The sequence below is a fragment of the Leuresthes tenuis genome, unplaced genomic scaffold (genome assembly GCF_036924035.1).
Source record: "Leuresthes tenuis unplaced genomic scaffold, fLeuTen1.0.hap1 SCAF_7, whole genome shotgun sequence".
Classification (NCBI taxonomy): domain Eukaryota; kingdom Metazoa; phylum Chordata; class Actinopteri; order Atheriniformes; family Atherinopsidae; genus Leuresthes; species Leuresthes tenuis.
In genome coordinates, this window is record NW_027325361.1 from 26,038,458 (window position 1) to 26,059,280 (window position 20,823).

Sequence of the window (20,823 nt, forward strand, 5' to 3'; positions counted from 1 at the left end):
AGGAGATCTAAAACTCCAAAACAGTCAGTCTGCATCGATGGAGAGGAGATAGAGACTGTTCAGACCTGCAAATACTTTGGGGTGGTGCTGGATAACAAACTAGAGTGGTCTGCCAACATAGAAACAGTGTACAGGAGGGGTCAGAGCTGTCTCTTCTTCCTCAGACAGCTCAGGTCCTTCAATGTCTGCAGTGACATCTTATGCATGTTTTATCACACTATCATTGAGAGTGCTCTGTTCTATGCTGTTGTCGGCTGGGGGAGTTGCACTACAGACAAAAACTGTGGGCATCTGGACAAACTGGTGAAAAAGGCTGGCTCTGTGGTAGGCAGAAGGCTAGAACCTCTCAGTGCTGTGGTGGAGCAACGGATGAGGAGGAAATTATATTCTGTTTTGAATAATAATGAACATCCTCTCCACAGCATCCTGGCAGGACAGAGGAGCAGCTGCAGTGAGAGGCTCATCTCTCTGCACTGCAGGACTGAGAGGTTCCGGAGGTCCTTTGTCCCCACAGCCATAAGTCTTTTTAACAGTGACTGCTGACATGTTCTTTTCAAATGTATTAATTTAGTTATCTATTGTTATTATTATTAGCTACTTTTCTAATTTGAATTTCCCCCACTGGAGGATAAATAAACTAATTTTCTATTCTATTCTATTGAGGTCCATACTGTAGGTCACACAGGACCCTTAATCACATTAATAAGTAGCAAAATATAATAGTTGGCATTGCATCCCCCAGTAATGCTAGTGCTGAGAAATCAGTCAACTGCTGAACTTTTTAAACATTACAAAGACTGCACATGGTCACAGTTTGTATTTCTCTTGTTACAAAAAGACACACTGGAGAATATCAGGAGAACTACGTATAGAAAACACAGTGAAAGTGAGTAAAAACTGTAACAAACAACAGCATAATAGTTTGTTAAAAAGTAAAGATCTGTCTGCTGCAGACGCGTTTGTTTTGTCTTGTATGTGAGCTTAACTCACATCTGACACTGTGTTCTCACAAGTTCTTTGAGCTCCACCAGCAAGTCACTTATACAGGCTATGATATCTGCAAATTCCAGCTGATAAAACAATCATCTGCTCTGCCTCACCCTGGTTCTGAGCCAGTGACTGTGTTTGATGTTTGCCTTTGTTAAACTGATTAGAGAAAGAGGAGCATTTTCAGATATCCCTGGCCCAATTTGTTTATCACCCAACAGTATGACCCCACAGGCCTCTACTTTGAATTGCTTGGTTCGACACACTGCTTCACTTTGGGAATAAGATTTCTGTGCTCGTGCCAGCTTGTGTGCATTAACGCACATGTGGTTGTGGCTTGTCAGCATGGTGCAAAAGGTCATCTCAGCCTATTACAAATGGAGCATGTTGAAAAACGTTAAAACTTGATATCTACAGCTTCAATCCAGAGCAAAAAAAAATAAGAGAGAAAATAACTTTTCAGAATGAGGTCATTGTTTTGGTAGAGCTTGAGTGCAAAACAAAAACTGCAGGTCAATTGTCAACCCACCAAAAGATATTTGGTCTCAAACATCCCAGGAGGTTTAAAGGGATGAAATATGAGCAGCACGTCTGGTTTTTTCCTCTTTCTCAACAAGATTAGACAGTTTTTATAAAACTCAGTGCAGTTTTGTGAAAATGAATAAATCATTCCTACATCATATGAGGAAAGCACTGCCATCTGAAGCATCCTGCCTCACCGTGGCTCTCCGGGCCTTACTGTCGCCTTACTTGACCTGTTCAAGGATACTGCCTTTCAAATCCGGTCCGTCCCTTTCTCTTCAGGAGCCCACATGGGTAAAAGAGAGGACAGGGGTTTCTGTTATTTTGATCAGAACCACTAAGGCTGAGGAAATCATCAATTCCTTTTTCAAAAAAATGCAAAACAGTTTTAGGAGAAATGTTGAATAAAAAGCCAGAGTATTGGGTGGAAAAAACATTTGTAAGAAGTTGAGAACTCGCTGAGTAAAGCCGACAAACTTCCTTTGTTGTGCCCTAGATCCACACCATAATCACAGTTTGCGGCAAAAGGCCTTTTCCATTAGAGCCCCAATGTGAAGATAACAAAAATGAATTAATATCAGTTCAAAACCTCTGCCAAGAGAGTTGTGTTGAGGTGTGGACAGGTTTAATTCATAGAATGTGACCAGTGTGACTAAATCCAGTCTCACCGACTTCCTGAAAACTTTGCTGCCAACTCTCTCATGCAATATCCAATCTCATACAAGTAAAAATCAAAGGAAGCACCTAAAGATGTCACATTTCCTAGTTTTCCTAGTTTTCAGCAAAGGCAGCTTATACACTTAAACTTTTTTTGTCCTCCCACTTCCAGAGTACAACAAATGCAGGGTATACAGAAACACCTGACCGTACATACACACTGTAGTCAGCTTATCCCAGTCCAAGCACCATCCAAAGTCACATCTAAGGTATTATGTTGCACTTTAGAACTCAGCTTCTGTGTGGACTTTGGCTAGTAGCCAAAATGTGCATTTTGAGTCAGGTCCACCTGTGTATTTATCACACTTCATACTCTGTGGTTATTACATCTAAAAATTGGGTTAACTGGTGCAGGCAGGAAACAATACATTGCTCTCACATCTTTACTGAAAATATAGACAAGCCATGACTTTTACACATGGATGTGAAGGAGACATGAAGCAGACCTCACACTGAAGCTACAGGATGTGTGTGAGGCTGTGCATGTGTGTGTTAAAGTGTCTGAAATTGACCATGTGATTGCCCTTCTCCATATTAGTCTATGCACACTATGTGAAATACTAGATTTTTTTCCCATACCTGGTCAAGGCTTAGTTTTGCAGTACTGCCTCACTGGGGCACATTTTGTTCTCCAGGAGTGCCTCGACGCAGACAGCCAAAGCTCAGCCACAGGCACCTCTTGTGCTGCAGACCATCATTCAAAACATTCAAATACAGTCTGCTCAGTGGCCCAGACACTGCTTCCTCTCCCATCCGCGGAGGTGAGGAAAAGAAAGTCTACAAACTCACACACAGGCACCTCTCTTCTAGCTTAGTAAACAAGCAAAGCAGATGCTGTCCAAAGAAAATAGAGGAAGAGACCAATTACTGAGAGTGAAATCATTCATCACACCTCCATATTCAATTATAAACATGGATTCAAACGCTCAAACTGTGAAGGTGCTCTTTGAAGACTTTACGTACAACTTTAACCTTAAGAATAAAGTTTGACCACAACAAAAAAAAGTTCGGTGTTTGCAGTCCTCATGATTAGCTGACAAAAGCTTCTTCACATATAATGCTGACTCATAATGAGACAAAGCTCATGCTTATCTGAGTGTTTGGCACTTAGTGCACATAAAATAAGAACTTTAATATCCTGCAGAAGTGGTGTGGAAGTTCATTTTGGGTTTAATATTTTGCCATGAAAATGTGTTGTTTGTTTCTTTCTTTCTTTCAGACCAACAGTTGGTAGTATCTGTTGGTACCAACAGCAACTGTTCACTCACTGAATCTCAGCTGGAGTGATACACAGGAGCAAGCTGTGCTCATTTGGAATGTGTGTTGTGTGTTTAAAGATTTGGGATACACAGTATTTTAGGACCCTAATGAACTTGCGCAAGACAAGAGAAATAAGAGGAGGACTGTTTTGATTTTTTTTGCTGTGTATTATAATAATCAAGGATAAATACTGGGGAGCAGTGTGGTTCCTTTTCCAACAAGTGAAACAAGCCAAGTCTGTAAAAGATCCCCTTTATCAACTCCTTTTTCTATGGTATAAATACCTCCTGCCTTGAAAGATCAGGGCAGATTGAATCAATAACATCAAGTGTGATGCACTGCATCCTTCAAAACACTCCTGTTAAAGGTGAAGGAAGGGGCTGCATGTGTCCAAACAGGACAATCTGTGCCCACATCTCAGGTGGAAACACAATCAAGGATTAGAGTGGGCAGAGGGTCTGAGTGTCCTTTAGAGGATCTGATACCTAATCATAGCAGACCTTCACTAAAGCCTCAGTAACACAATGAGCTTCTGCAGGGCCACCTAATTTCAGCTGGAGCAACCTTCTGCAGCCAAGGATAAAGACAGGGGGAACAGACGGTCCTTTAATGATGTGATAAAAAGAATTTCTCATGCCCACAACTTTTCATTATTGAAACAGCAAAGGAAATTTTGAAAAGCTTACTGTAAACCAAAGAAACATTGAGCCACAAGCTCTAAAACACTATAATTCAAATCATGTCACTGAACAGTCATAAAATCAATTGAAGATTTGGTGGGTTTTGCTAAGCTTTTATAGCAGCTAAAATGTGTTTAGGATTGTTTGATTTTCTGTTCAAATCCAGAAAAGTTGAAAAAAAAACAAAAAAAAAAAAAAACAGGGAGGATATTTCATTTGTCATCAGTGTATGAAAATGCCCCTCGGTTGCTAAGGGAAGTGTGGTGCAGGAGCACCAGTATAGCTGAGGGTATGTTGTGATTTGGTCTTCCATGAGGTCAAAGAAGCATTCAGTGTGTTTTGATACGAGTATGTAGTAATTACAGACTAACACCTTTTAAACACAACAATTCATTGAAAATTGTACACAACACCAGTTTTTGAACCCATTAAATCTACCAATGGCATAGATGTTGTGTGCCTTTAGTGATGTAAAATGCCGTTTCTGTTTTTTCAATTTCGGAGCAGCAAGAAAAATGCGAAGAAATCCATAATAATAGTGCTATAAAAGTAGTAATCTTTGTTTCTTTTTTGTTTAAGTTATTAAGGCCTTTTTCATGTCCAAGAAGCACACAAAACTAGGGACCATATTAAAAATGAGCATTGATTGGCTAATTTATCGACTGGATTACACAGTTTGAAAGACAACTGAGTGTGAAGGACTGATTTGGTGCTATTTTAGGGCTTATTTTCTAGATTACACAACATTCCTATAATGCTGTCATTCAATGTTTCAGTTTTATTGTTCAGAATATCAAAGTTTACAGCAAAATAAAAAAGACATGTCATTCCCTTATTGACCTACTGATGCAGCATATTTACACACACACACAGTGTTTCTCCATATCTAGCCTTAGCAAAGTTTTAGCCTTTCTCAGCAGTAAAGTGCATGTCTATACATGCTGCTTTACATGGTGAGCGAGCCGGTGACAGTTAAAAATCTAGCTGCAGCACTTCTGGAAGCCACAGGTCCATGATTCATGTTCAAACTATGGCTGTTTGTTAGCAGTCCAGCCACAGGATGTGCTGCATAACACCTTAAGACAAGGAGCAGTTTCACGTTCACAGACGTGAACTTTATGAGCATTATCAGGAGCTGTGTTGGCAGTTTGGATGAGTGCTTTAAATGTGTCTGCTCAAAACATATTATGTGGTTGGAAAATACTAGACTTTCAAATGACTTTTAACTGTCTTTTTTTCAGGCTCTAAAAAGCCATGTATTGAGGTATATTGAGGTAAGGTAAGCTCATCTGATCATCAGGTCTGGAACAAATTGATTTTATTTCACTTGTGGAATTTGTAGAATAGCGAGATGGCCACCTCATTACTATCATGTGTTAAATCAAGATCCCATATAAACATCTAAAGCCCCTGATGACACTTATCAGTGTGGAATAAAGGAAGCTAACAGAGATTCTTGTCCCATAAAAATGTTTTGTAATGAGTGAATAACTAGAAATTACTTTTTATTATTTTTAATTACTATTTAGTGAAATGATGTATATAAAATGACAGCAGCATGTAAAGGGCAGAGTGGAGCAGTGCAGAAGGGAGGGCAGATCACTTTGCACTGGCCCATGCTGTCAGTTAGAAAAAGCCTTGCGCACCTTTGTGCAAATGAAAAACACAGATTTGGAGAATCATGTACTATTTTGCTTAAATATTTTGACATTTCAGTCTGATCTTAACTGGTTTTCACTTCAGAGATGTAGAAAATGTACCTCACGATGAGAGTTTGTCAGTTAGGGAAACTCACTTTTGCTGGAGTGCTATCTGGTCCCTCTGAAGCATGTCCTTTCAGGTTGATGACGTGCACCTCATGAGGCAGGCTGGCAGTGCCCCTGCTGGCACACCCTGACAAGGCGGTGAAGCTCTTCAGGATGGCTTGCACTGGGTGTCCCGTCCCCACTGGCAGCAGCTCGCAAGGGCTGCGAGACAAAGGCCCTGCAATATATGAACAAAAAAAAAAGGATGATTTAAATGAGGCAATGAGGAGAGGATGCACAACCCAAACAACTTTTTTAGAGTTTAGAGTGCTTGACTTAAAATCAGATGAACTTTTGCTTCCGTGCACTTGCTTTTTATCAGTCACTAGCTTTCAGGTGATTAAAAAGCATCGCCACAACCTCAAAACGTCCTGTATTGGAAACTTTCTTTACGTTTCCCATCAGTATGACCCACTGAAACACATTCAGGGTCGATTTCTCTTACATAAACACAGGGTGGCACAAAACAAGCTGTTGAGGTTTGAGTGAGGCTCCACTCAGCCCTTTTGCATTAAAAAGTCACATATGCTTTGACAAAGTATGTGCCTGGGGTTTTTTCCCCTCGGGGTTAGACCTTTCAGTTTACCCCACAGGTTGGGTAAACTGAAAACCCGCTCACATTTCAAATGCATCACATTGACCACGCAAACGCTGCCAATAGCAATCTGATGGAACATGTGGAAATAATTAAGGTCTAAGTGAAAGACAGTTAGATAGCAATGGTAAATTTTCCCCAGCTGACTCCAAAAACATAGTGCCTGACCAGTGGGGTACAGCTAGGGGGAAAAGTGTTTTTTTCTTTCTATTTCTCAGAACACATAGCTATTGTTTTGTCTCTCTGTGCTGCCCAATAAGCCTATGTAGACCAGCATAAAGCCAGCAATCATGTATGGCACAGCACCCCTCCTCTTGTTGAGAGAAAAACACAAATGCTTTATTGTTACCATATTTGTTTCCTGAGACAAATCCCAAGCCCTTGACAGACATTCTTAAGCTGAACTTTGTGCCGTTTCTTGTTTCTTGTCAGTTCATTCCAAACATTGAGAGGCTAGTGTTATTATGAGCATACAAAGTATCTTATAACATATTAAAACACGGCAAAGTCTGGCTATATGATAAAAAGACAGAGCCTAATGGCAAAAACCTGCGGTGCATCAGCATTTCAACCCCCTCCTCACCCGTCCACCCACCTCCTCCCCTTTCCTCCCCAAGGACCAGAACCTATTTCTTCCCTAACCATGTCATCGCGTCTCACTCCCACAAACACGTCTAAAGGCACTTCAGCTCACTTTTTCCCCTCGCACATGGAGAATAACAAACAACTGCCAGACAAACAAAGAAAAACGTAGTTCTATCTGGGAGACTTCCAAAAGATTACAGCTCTTGCTGGGCAACGATCTGATTTTCTAATTGTTTAAAAATACAACAGAATGGAGGCTTATGGAAGAAGAAGGGGCCGCATGGAAAGAAAAGTACAGCATTCAGTGTGAGGTGATCTTGTTTATTGCAGAGTTGTTGTTTTTTTTTTGAAAAGGCATTTTCGATCTGAATGTTCAATGCAGAGCATGATGAGGTTTTGACAGAAATAGATATGCATATTCATTCTTTCTAAAAGATAATTCCTCGTCATTCTGATGAATTAAAATCAAGTTAAACTTAATAGAGTCTGTTTCCATCACATATGCCATTACCATCAGCCTAAAACCAGTGGACAGAGGATATAAAGTTGCATCTGTTGGCCCTGCCACAGCTTTGTGTCTGCCGTCACCCTATCTGCCTGCTTTTTCCACCGCCTCTGTCTTCTTCTCTCTTTAGCCATTTTTCTTTTTCTACGGTCATCAGCAAAGAGAGTGTCCTGTCCAGCTGCTGCTGTCGACTTTTAGCTGGACAGGCTGAACACCCACAATTGAGGAAGAAGCGAAAGCCGTTGTAAGCCTGAAAAAACAAATCCCACCTAAGCTCACCGGACACTCTGTAGATTATATCACCATTATGTCTTTAAACTAAGAGATCCAGCATAATCTGATGGTAAATTTGACACTGCATCACTAAAAGGTTTAAAAGTCTTCAAAGCGATTCCCACAATATCCAATTTAGTTTTTACTAATTAGTTACAAACTAATCTCTATCAGTTACTTAAAACAGTAAATCCAAACGCCAGTACAGCTTTTGTGCTAAAGATATATTTTAAAAGTACTTTATACTATATATAAATAAAAATGATGAAGTCCTCCAATGTTCTGTAAAGCATCTCCATCCAGTTAACTTTGGCAAGCTGGCCTTGCAGTAAACTCCGATAAAAAGTTAAGACAATTGTAACCATGACGGCTACTTAACTTCTAGTTTTAAGGAAGAATTCCATTGACATTAGCTTTCACTGATCTCTGTCAAGTTGACCTGGCTGTAAGACAGCAAGTGTACATGGAAAAGAAAACACGGTGTAAACATGGCACAACATCAACGTAACATCAACATCATCACTCCAGTCATAGACTGTAAAGATGCAGCTACATCCCTGTTTCATTTCACTAGAACTATAATGTGAAAGTAGAATTTCAATAACTGTTTGCAAAGCAAAAACAATAAGAAGAAATTAAGGGCTGAATGCCTGGATAAAGATCCAAGATCAATGTCTCATTTTCACCTGTATTATTTCAACGATTAAAAACATAAATAGAAAAGAAAACCATTTCAAGCAAGTTAGTACTGCTCTAGCTAGCTGTGCTCTGTTACACATGTACACACCACTGTATTACTGCTGTAACATGGCTCAGTGGGTGATTTGTGACAGCTGACATACCTAAAGGAAACAAACTAAGAATCAGAAATAGATCAGGTTATTAATTTAGGGTTAGGGTTGGGTCAAATTATAGCAGTTACAAACTGCTATCTTGCAGGTCAACTTGGGCCATCTGCACATGACCACAATTAAAGAAGAGGTTCCTCAAAATGTAAAAGTGCCCTTCATTAGATTCATTATAGCAAATGGCAGACATGCTTTATGTCAACGTGGGCTGGATCGAACCCACCATGCAAGACAAACATCACTGGCATAAAAAGCACGATTATGTGGTTTTAACTCTCAGAGTGAGAAGTTAAAAGAGAGAAAATATTTCAGACGCATTCTGATACTCACACAACTTCTGTTGTTTCAACTGTTAGTGGGCAGAGAAGCAGGAAGCCACATTGAGTTTCGCTCAGGCAACTTCAGTTATATTCTCATCTTCAAAGTATACAGCTAAAATAGAAAATATGACATTTTACAGAATAAATATATATATATATAAATATATATATATATATATATATATATATATATATATATATATATATGCAAGTAAATGGCTAAAAATTAATTTAAAAACAAAAACAAAAAAAAAACCACACTAAATCTCTTATGGAAGTAGTGAATCGTGTCACACCAGCACACACATTTTCAACAAAAAACCCTTTAATGATCCTAATTTGGATCAAACTAAATGTATCACAGATATGGCTGTGGTATCCTTCAGTAGCATACGGTGGCTTTCAAAATGTAGTTAAAGACGTGCAGCACTTATATAAATAGGTTTCAGTTTTGGTATGAACACAAGTTGAGTGTCAGTTGAAATTCAAGAAGCTCAAGTTTACAAGATCAAAGTGGATGTTTTGTTGGAATTGTAATCAGTGAAAGCAGATAAACCGACTGCACGGTATGCAAAGATGCATCAACATTACTGAGTAAAGCTGGAGTTAACAGCTGATCCGCTGTATACAAAAAGTTAGAAAAAAAAAATTGGTTGAGTATGCTTGAAACTGTTCTTAGAAATTCAAAATATCTTCACACAGTACCAGTCAAATGCTGGACCCCATTCATTGTGAATCCGTGTCCAAACTTCAATCGAGTTGACTACAACTGTTTCTATCAGTTCAATAAATGTTTCCACACAAGTGGTAATCCGTCTAAAACGAGTGATGTGGAGACTATACATCTGAATGTCAGGGTGGGGGTTTTTTTGTTTTTTTTTTAAACATTCAACCTGAATCTTCAGACCTTTAACACAAAGTAACTAACACATAGCTAATTAGCATATGGTTACAGACAGCCTTTCGAAAGCTATTCCGAGACCACTTTTAGATTTATATACCATTGATAATGTACACACAGCATTTGTTTTTCTTGCATGAATAAAACTGCAACTAATCTAAATAACCGAATCAGTGGGACACAGTAGTATTATACCGTAAGTGGTAAGGGGAGTTTTTCACAGTCTAGTCATTCAAGAGTCCTGGTCTACACACACAAAAATAAGAAATATTTGACAAAATAGAAAAATGGGAAGCCCACAGCAAGTAATCACAACACTAATTTAAATGGATCAAAAGTGTGCCAATGATTGTGTCCCCATTCTATGTCCACATTAATTCTGAAGATATCATATCAATTCACTATTTAGAAGTAGTAACAGGCTGAAATGGCAAATCGAAGATGTGAAATTGTAATTCCCTCTAAGGCCTTTCACTTAGGTGACATCAATGTCACATTTATATAATGATGCTAAACTTCTGCATAGTTCATGACCTGGATTTCTTAAAGAGCGATTCTTCACAATGTGTAAAGCAAATGTACATTAGTATCAAATATACAGGCCATGACTCTAAAAGAAACTCGTGAGGCCACATGCAAGCATTATTTGTTTTCCGTAAAGAGATATTAATTTTAATCTTCTGTTTTTCTACACTGCCTAAATGCATTTGGGCTTGACTGGGATAGTGTCAGAGGGAAGACATTAATTGAGAATATTAAATCCATATTAAAGAGAGAAAGACTCCATTCATATCCATTTAAGCAATTTCAGGTCCTGAGTGATGTCACCTGGCACTTTTCAAAGTCCTCCCTGGCAGGATGTTTTTGGACTATAACCAACTGTGATTTAAACTGTAACGCCTCTTTCAGACTTTTCTTCAAATCCAACTCTGCTCCTTCCAGATAAAAGGAAGGTAACTAAAAGATCTGATTTCATTTTTTTCACACATCTGAAAAAATACAAGTTACTACCCCATTTCCAAAATGTTGGAAAGCTGTGTCAAATTTAAATGGAAATTGAATCTTCAATTTCATAAACCAATATTTCTAATATAAAATAAAACATCAGATGCTGACAATGAGACATTTTACTACTCCATGAAAAACTGGAAACCTGGAAGAGGGTTTGTACACTAAACTTCAGAGTCAAATAAGCATCACAGATATCTTTTTTCCTTTTTATTGTGATTAAGAGTTGGGTATTTGGCATCTCAGCCATCTTAATGCTTAAATTGAAATATTGGTTTACATTTATTACATTATGACATTGTGAAAAACCCTGGGTGTCTTGCAGCTCGTAAAATTGTGGTTAGAAATCGGTACTTTTAACTATCCAAACCAGCCACATTGGTTAAAATAAGTGTACAAGCTAGTGGAAAAAACTCTGCATGCTTCATTTAGGGCATAAAACTTGTCAGGTGAGGAATGTAGACCAAAAGATCACTAAAGCAGAAAATTTTTTGGTATGCGCATTTATCACTACAATCTCCCATCATACAAGAAATAAATATCTTTGTTTCCCGCTGCCTTCTACAGTGTGGCACTGAGCCAAAAACAAGGGTACAGGAAGTGATGTCAGTTTGTGTGCCAGTTAGGGACAGTTTTGATATTCCCACAAAGCCATTTCCGAGGACAAACAAACAGAAACCTCCCCCTGTGTGTGTATATATACACACACTCACATGCCTGGTTCCCAGTATTTCCTAAACTGTGTTTTCTCAGATTGAAAAAGAAAGTCAAAAGCACTGAAGCTAATTTCGCTAATGTCGACACACATAACTGTGAGAAAGAGGAAGTAAATTAGGCAGCTTAAAGAATTTTTAACTAAACATGTTTATCCAATAATGCAAAAGCATAAGTTAAGAAAGAAAATGCAATGTAGCACAGAGGGGCATTCTCTTTCAATATTTTCTGCTCCCTACCTAAATTGTACTACATCTCATATGAAGAATGGGATTAAATTAATTCTCTAATCTCTTTTCTTTTCGCTGTAAGGCACAATTCCCATGGACCATGAACTACACAAACCAGTTTAAGGGACATAATATTCTACCCACTTATGTTTTCCTCAGGGGCTTTGGACTTTCACTAGCTCTGCAGTGTTGACATTAGCACAGCCCACTCAACCCTGAACTTATAGCCACTGCTACCGGAAGTGAGTAAAGCCTTTAAGGGTAGCCTAAGTTCACTTCACCGGCCTACCAATGCAAAGGATTTATCTCTGGACTGTAAAACCGGAGGAAGCGAAAGAAGCTGGAATGGGATAAAGGAGGGAGGGCAAGGGTGAGCCTGTGCTCCATCAGGGAAGTCATAAACTCACCATCAAAGTGTGAAATCTGAAGTCAGATATCCCACAAATCTGTATGTAACTCAATATCACCCAAACACTTTTTTGTAGTCATCTAGCATAATCTGTTCAGTTGGCATATTATTGAAAAAACAGCTTATGGAGGCATTTTGAAGGATAACATCTGCTGTCCAAAGAAAATGTGACACAAGAATGAATATCCAGACAAAGCTTCTCTCAGTACTTAAGTATGTTAACAGGTGTTGACACAATAAATAACATCCCTGTGAATGTAAAACTCCATTTGGAAGGGCAGAAGTTTGAGAATAATATACCTGGTTTTCTTACACTTTGCATCTAAAACATCATAGCTTCTCCAAGGTAAACTTATCACAGACGGCTTTGAAGATTCCTAATCTAGCAAGTCAGTGCTCTGGTGGAAAGATTGTGAGCAACAGTCGACCGTGCTTCTATCGTAGTTAGTTGACATCCAGATAACAGGTTACTGGTGTCTTGGTCAAGACCTCTCGTCAGTGGTCAATGATTAAAAAGAAAACATGAAAATAAAAATTTTCATCAGAAGTTTGCAAAGTCCATAGTCCCAAAAAATTGCTGGGTACATGACTGTCCACATTACATTTTAATTTTGTACTTGGAAGCATAACATTTAGAGAACTTGCCACAATACTTTTGTGGATTAGCTGTGTGTCTTCTGTCTCTTCACGGATTTTATATACGTCTGTATATTATATGTCTGATGTTGGAATCAGGGTTCAACGTGTTCCAGGGCACCTGAACAGTATCAAATATATTTGTTTCATCATGACTGAATAACTCCAGTATCTGGCAGAGTGAGAGGTAACAAATGTACCAATAGTGTTTGTAAAGGTACATTTCTCCCTTCTAAATACATACATAAATCAGTAGGCTTTGAAGAGATGACTGACATGACCAATTCCCAAAGGAACACAGCAGCCACTGTGTAATGACAGCTGGGAGAGAACAAGCATGTGTGCATAATGACTAAAGACTTTAGTGATTGGGCTACCTTTGACTCTCTTTACTGATGGGTGCTTAAATATTTCTGTTGAGTAGCAAACAAAAGTTTGCCAGTGTCACATAATGAGCTGAATCCAACATTTACAGAGTTGCTAAATGTTAAGGCAGCAACCGCAGCTTCATCATGTTAACATATCATGGCTGTGTGAGATGATCCAAACCAGGCAAGTGCATGAATGGTCTGATAGCAAAAGTCAAGTGCAAGAGCCTTCAGCTAACGCAATACAGTTTAGTACAAAAAGAACCCAAGCACAGTAGTCCCTACTGGGCAATAAAGAGAAATATCTGGAACTAAGCTAAGAGCATCTATCTCAGTCGTCATAGATCCTACCGCCATGTTCTTGAGCAGCAACTTGGTAGGAGTTTGGCAAGAGCCTCTTTGTCTGAACTTTAAGATTTGGACTTAGTGGGGGAAGCGAGCAATTGTGCCCTGGGGTAGTTTGTCTTATTCTGTATGATATCAGCATTGTTTAATTTGTCTTCTATTATCTGGCCTGCAACAACTCTGCTCAATACTGGTCTCACAATATTGGTCAGAAAATCTCAATAACACACATATATATATATATATATATATATATATATATATATATATATATATAGTATATATAGTACACTTGCTTTTACGTGTTTATTGTGGAATATTCAAACTGGAAGTAGGCGTGCTGATGTGGAACACAACAGTGGTGTTTCTAGGTATGAAAATGAGCCAGATTTTTTTATTTTCATTTTACATCCAAACTGAGACACACACCCATTAGGAAACCCACAGGAGTTTGAAGAGACTATTAAGATAAAACCCCATGTCCAAAAGAGTTGCAATGCTGTGTACAATTGTGTAAACAGCATGCAATGATTTGCAAATCTTATACCTGGCCTTGCCATTCATCTATATAATCATATCGCAAACCTCTACCTATCTTTAATTTTGAGACTCTGCCCCTCTAAGGTGATCTTTTTAAACCCAGTCTTGTTACAGACCTGTTGCCAATTAACCTGATTAGCTGCATACATGTTTCTTCAACTGTTTCTTTTTAGCAACATTCACTTTTTCAGCTTTTTGTTGCCCGTCCCAACTTGTTTGAGACGTGTCGCAGCCATCAAGGATGAACTAATATTTTTCATCAAATAGTAAAATGCCTCACTTCCTATATTTGATGCTTTCTGTGTTTTATTGTGAATAAAATGTTGATTTATAATATTTGCAAGTAATTTCATCCAACTCTGACACTGAGGTTGTAAACAAATGCCAAGGTATCCTTCTTTCTACATCAAACATACGTCATAAATGCCTGCATTTATGTGATATTTTACAAAAATACCACCACTCAGATGTGTTTTTTTTTTATTTGTTTTTTTTTTTTTTAAAGGAGCCTAAATAAATAAAGCAGTGGGTTGCCATTCAGAGAGCAACAACTGAACAATGCTGAGTTTTGTGCCAGTGAACAAGCCCGGTGTGAAGTAGCCAGAGAGGTGAGAAAGGCCAAGGAAGACAGCATTTTCACACACACTGGAAGAGGCCACATTCCACTGGGCTCCCTCAGCTTTATGAAAGGGAGGGTAAAGAAGAAGAATGACTTGTCAAATGTCTTGCTGCCTCGTGTATTGACACGTACAAAGAAGGTGAGGGACCTCATAACTGAAGAGTTGACTAACTGAAAGTGTGACGAAAACCAGGCTGGTTAGAAGAGACAATATATAATCTAGAAAGAGAAATTCTTAGAAATTAAATAAGATATGGTAATATAAAAAATGAAAAAAATCAAGACACTTTCTTCCTGCTGGCATAACAGCAAATTAAGGAGCTTTTTAAAGTGTATACCACGGCAACAATGTTTTTCCTCAGAAACTTGCTCTTCCTGTTAAAACTAAAATCTCATTTTTATGGACAAATGGAAAAACAGAGCACTGTATTTCCGACCGTGTGTCTTTGTTATTTACAGCAAGAATCAAACTAAGAGGGACGTGTTGTCAGTTTTTGGATATGCACTCATCTTTTCTAAATGACCCTTCCAGAACTGGGACATGGCCTTTCAGCTGGACTCATCTGGTAAAAGCGTAGTGGGGAAGCTGAGGCCCCAGGAGTGGCAAGTATGATGAAAGAACACCACCTGGACACCTTCAGGTAGCATTCACAGTCAGGACTTTTTGAGTCATGCAACCAAACCCTATTTGCACAGTAATGAATCCGCACAAAACATTAAACAAAACCACAGCCTCAAAGTGACGGAGATATTTTTCCCTTTTTCTGAAGGTTATCTGAACAACAAGAGCCCAGTTTTTTTTTTGTTTTTTTTACGATGACTACTTTTTCTCTCTGTTTCTTCAATGAAGTCACACTGCACATATCTCTCTTACTTTTACTCTATTCAGCCTTATAGCTGTTATTTTTCCACAGAGCTGTGAAACACAATGGAAAGCACACTATCACTCCAGCTGTCTCCTATTACTGGCTCCGACCAAAATTATTTACACTCCAGCTTACTGGAACTGTGGAGAGAAAGAAATGGGGAAGAAGGAGGGACTGAGTTTACTCCTTCGGATTTGCGTAAGCATCCTCTCAATGGGAGCATGTCAAGATGTAACAAAATTTAAATATCTATCGATAAAGATGTGTCTGCAGTTAATTTTGGTGCTCTTCCTTGTACTGGTGTGCGTTTGTGTATTCAATGGAGTGAGTAGGAGTGAGTAAATCAAAGTAAATACTCCGTGATTCAATTTACACACTGCTGTTAATTAAACTGGTAATGCTGGGGTTCAGTTAGCAAAAGCCCTAAACAGAAAGGGCCAGAGTGACTGCCTCCTCCTTGACAGCACTGTCAAGATGAAGGCTTCACCATGGGGGAGAGCAGACCTGTAATTAGACTCAGTCAGGACTCCCGTTGCTATGTAAACATCCCAACCGCTATGCCTAGCAGCCAGTGCCTCTGTGCTGCGCTGCTCAAAACTCCTGAGCATGAATCACAGGGCAACATCTGGTTTAGCGTCCTGGAAGGGACTTTGTTGGTTTGGCACGCCGTGCGTGTGTGGAGTGTGTCAATTTGGACCAGACGACCCACGCCTGTGCCGGCCCCTCTCTCCTCCCCCCGACTCCCCCACCTCTCATATTACAGTGGTTGCACAATGCATTCTGGCCGTCCTGATTCTTGCGAGCCGAAAGAAAGTACTGCGGATACAGAGACAAACCTTCTGCTCAACAGTGGAAGGAAAAAAAATGTTACAACCACTTCTGGCACCACAGTGACTCTTGACTGCCAAAAGTATACAAATATGCAGACAGAACGAACTTGTTTACTTTACTGGAAAGCTGAAAGTTGAACATATGGACTGAATATGCTCACACTTCAGGTCCTACTCACGATGTATGTGGCACTTTACACACTTTACACTTTTTGCATTAAGAGCCTTGTCATTCATCACTCCTCTTTGACAGCAAAATCAGTATAGACAAAGGTGTGTTTTTCAGTAAGCCTCCAGCCCAACCTTGTGCTCTTAGTATAACCAGAATCCATCCAGAGCTGTTTTTGGCGAGCGCCTTTACATTAATATCTGACATGGCTCCTGAAAGACTTCATTTCATGGCAAAACACAGAGTCAGCCCAAATGTAAGCAATGTAGCAAGTTGAAGAGAGGGAACCACAAAATGATGGTAATGAGCTGGGGGAAAAAAATAATAAAAGATAAAAAAATATATATATATTATATATTAAAAAAAAGCAAATGAAAAATAGATATAGACGTAGTCTGACGAAGAGTTACGAGAGGCTCGGATCCTGGTTTGCATTATGCTGAGAGAGTACACATTGCAGACTAACCTAAACATTACATAAGAGCTCTCCTGAATAGTTTAAAGGCAGATGTGATTGTTTACACAGATGCTGCGAGATAATAAATCTATAGGAGAAGCAGAGTCTGATGTGATTGTGTAATAAATAATAAATTCTCAGAAAGGTTCACTTAGTCAAATGTAGATTAAATAATGTTTTTCAACCTGACAATTACCAAAAATAACTAGTATTTACAACTCAAGCTCCAAAAAACGGAATGACACTGTATAAAATACTAATAATCACAGAAAACAACGATTAGCAAATCTCATAATCCAAAACATCATATCAAATGTTGAAAGTGGAAGACTGGAAACATAAGTCGTTGTAAAAAGAAACAGTTGGAGAAACATGTTGCAACTCATTAGGTTAACTGACAACAGGTTACATGATTGAGTATAAAAAGACGGACAGAGGTTCAACAGTCTCTACGAAATGTGTCGGTAAACTGTAAAGCAATTTCAGAATGAAGTTACATGCTGTAAAATGACTTTAAATGCTTCATCAGCAGAACATAATATCATCAAAAGATTCAGAGAATTCAACTGCGTCCACGGGGAACGTGGTGTTTATTCACAGTCGACTATTAAAAACACAAATGCAGGTTAAAGCTCTGCCATGGAAAGAAAAAGCCTATTATGAACATAATGCAGACGTACCCCTGTCTTCTCTGGGCCAAAGCTCATTTAAACTGGACTGAGGCAAAGTGGAAAATTGTGCTTTGGTCAGAGAAGTTGAAATTTTAAGTACTTTATGGAAATCATTGTTGCTGAATCCACTCAAATCACAGAATTCTTCTTTTATGTACACTTTAAACAGCATCCTCACATTTTTTGGTACTGAGGTTGCAGCTGTTCTAAATTCAGCAAGTTGGTGAACTTGTGAACATCAGAATCTTTCTCACTATGGAGGAAAGGGCACTTGATAACCTAACTGTAAATATCTGTCCCTTGTGACACAGTATAACAATGTGTCCTGCCATATGAGAAAGAATTCAGAGGAAAACTTCATGGAGGACTTCATTGTGTTCTAGATCCTGGCATTGTTGAAGAAATTACAGCTCTACCCACAGGACAAACTCAGTACACTGCTTTTGTTTGAGTAAAAGTCAACTCTCTGGAGTGCCATTCAATTCTCCAGAGCATAGAGAAGAGCTTTTAGAATAATAACTGATGGCGGCAATGAGACTGAAAGTATGAAAAATGCAAACCACCATCTTTTGGAAGACTTGTTATGAAGCATGCCTTCCTCCTGGTAATCATTCCTGTGCTGCCAAGGAAAAACAACACGGGATGTTGCTGTCTGAAGCTAAACAAATCCAAATCCGAGTGAAAATAATCTCAATGAAAAGGACAATGTGCAATCTGAAAATTTGAAAGGAGAAATCTACGCAGGGTTCTCCCTGTGGTGTAGCCAAAATTGCAACCAGCTTGACAGATCTTTCATCAGACCATAGGACTGAGCATTAGTCTTGGGTTTGGTTTCATTACCATGCAAAGAAAACCACTGCTCCATTTTGGAGACAGTGTGAACTACCCAGCGGATGCAAGTCCTCAAACTGCACCTAGTGGCCAACTCCAAAAGCTCTTGAAACTTCACAAAAAGATGTAGCCACAGACCCCACTACTCATTAGAAACAAAACAATGCCAATTTCTGACAAGACATTTTTGGTTATTGGACAGATATCCAGAGAGTTCGGACACAAATAATCAAGCAACCACAGCATGAATCCTAAGAACTGAATCCCTTCTTGATCCACCAGACTTCATATATCTTTTCCGGTGCCGGCGCAAGCAGGACGCTGATCCAGTAGCTCCATACGTGTAGTGTCGTTTTAGCATTCAGGGTGGGTTTTTTTTTTTTTTTTTTTTCAACTTTGATTTTTTTTTTTTTTTTTAACTACACTTGCTGTGTAGAACTTTATATATCCTATGGATACGATGTCTTCTTATCGGCAACACAGCGGTGGACAACTTGTTTATTCAAGAGAGAAGCTGCTTGCACTCCAAACAATGGGACAAGCCGGCATTGTCCACCCCCGAAGGAGCTGAAGTAGTGAAGGCTAGGCTTGCGGCTAAGCGGTAGAAATACAAGCCCTCAGTTCCTTCGTTTATTATGGGGAATCTTAACTGTCTGACCAACAAGACGGACGAGCTGGCTGCCCTTGTAAGGACCAACAGGACATTCAGGGAGAGCAGTTTACTGTGTCTCTCTGAAACTTGGCGCAACCAGAACACACCGGACGCTAATGTGAATGTACCTGGATTCACGACGGTGAGAGCGGACAGGGACAGATGCTGCGGCAAACGCAAAGGTGGGGGTCTCGCACTGTTTATTAACATCAGATGGCGCAACCAGGGCATGTTACAGTGAAGGAGACTGAGTGCAACAGAGACATTGAGTTGCTGGCGGTAGGATTCAGACCGTATTAAATGCCCAGAGAGTTTTCCCACGCCATTGTTGTTTGCGTTTACGTCTCTCCGCGTGCACACACGTGCCCCACCAGGAAGAACACAACTTTAGACTTCCTGTACGCCAACTTGAAGGAAGCTTACATGGCCACTCCTCTGCCCCCACTGGCAAAGTCTGATCAATAACACGCAACTTCAGGAAATGGTCTCCTGAGGCAGTGCAGGCTCTGAGGGACTGCTTTGAGTCTACTGACTGGAACGTCCTGCAAGACGTACATGGTGAGGACATCGAGGGGGTCAGCCACTGCACTACTGACTACCTGAACTTCTGTATGGATATTGTGTTTCCCATGAAAACTGTACGCTACTTCCCTAACAACAAACCCTGGATCACCAGTGATGTCAAGGACATCCTTAACAGGAAGAATAGGGCATTCAAGGACGGTGACAGAGACGAGCTGAAGCGCATACAGGGGAAACTCAAGGTCCAGCTGAGAGAGGCAAAGGAGGAATACAGAAGGAAGATGGAACAGAAGCTGCAGCGGAACAATACGAGAGAGGTCTGGGATGGCATGAAAACCATCACAGGCTGCAAGAAGAAGGGCAGCAGCACATAAGGGGGGATGCAGGGAGAGTAAACCAGCTAAACCTGTTAGTTAACAGGTTTGATACTCCAGCTCCCACAGCCAGTGACTGCCCCCTCCCCACCACCATGGATATTTTTCAAAACCCCTCCCCACCAACACCATGGACAGTTCAACCCTCCTCCCCTTCACTATTACTAAGGAGCAGGTGAGCACAGAGCTGAGGAGGCTGCGCCCAGGGAAACCAGCGGGCCCGGACAAAGTGTGTCCAAGGATGCTCAAGGCCTGTTCTGCTAAACTGGGGGAGCTGCTTCAGCATGTGTTCAACCTGAGCCTGCATCTGGGGAGGGTCCCCGTGCTCTGGAAGACTTCATGTCTCATCCCTGTTCCGAAGATGAAACACCCCAGGGAGTCAGGTGACTTCAGACTAGTGGCACGAACATCACACATCATGAAGACTTTCGAACGACTGCTGCTCCATCTCCTCAGACCCCAGGTCCACCAAGCACAGGATCCACTGCAGTATGGATACCAGGAGAAGGTGGGCGGGGAGGATGCCTCTATCTGCTACACAGGGCTTACTTTCATCTGGACAAGGAGAGCAGTGCTGTGACAAT

The 20,823-nt window shown here is 40.0% G+C and overlaps 1 protein-coding gene across 1 annotated transcript in view; it reads right to left on the reverse strand.

Annotated features, from left to right (window-relative positions):
* Window positions 1-20,823, reverse strand: part of tgfbr3 (transforming growth factor, beta receptor III) — a 71,731-nt gene that overhangs the window by 40,668 nt on the left and 10,240 nt on the right. The window contains exon 3 of the mRNA XM_072390160.1: window positions 5,962-6,149. Within this exon, the coding sequence (XP_072246261.1) occupies window positions 5,962-6,149 (188 nt within the window). The remainder of the gene's footprint in view (window positions 1-5,961; window positions 6,150-20,823) is intronic.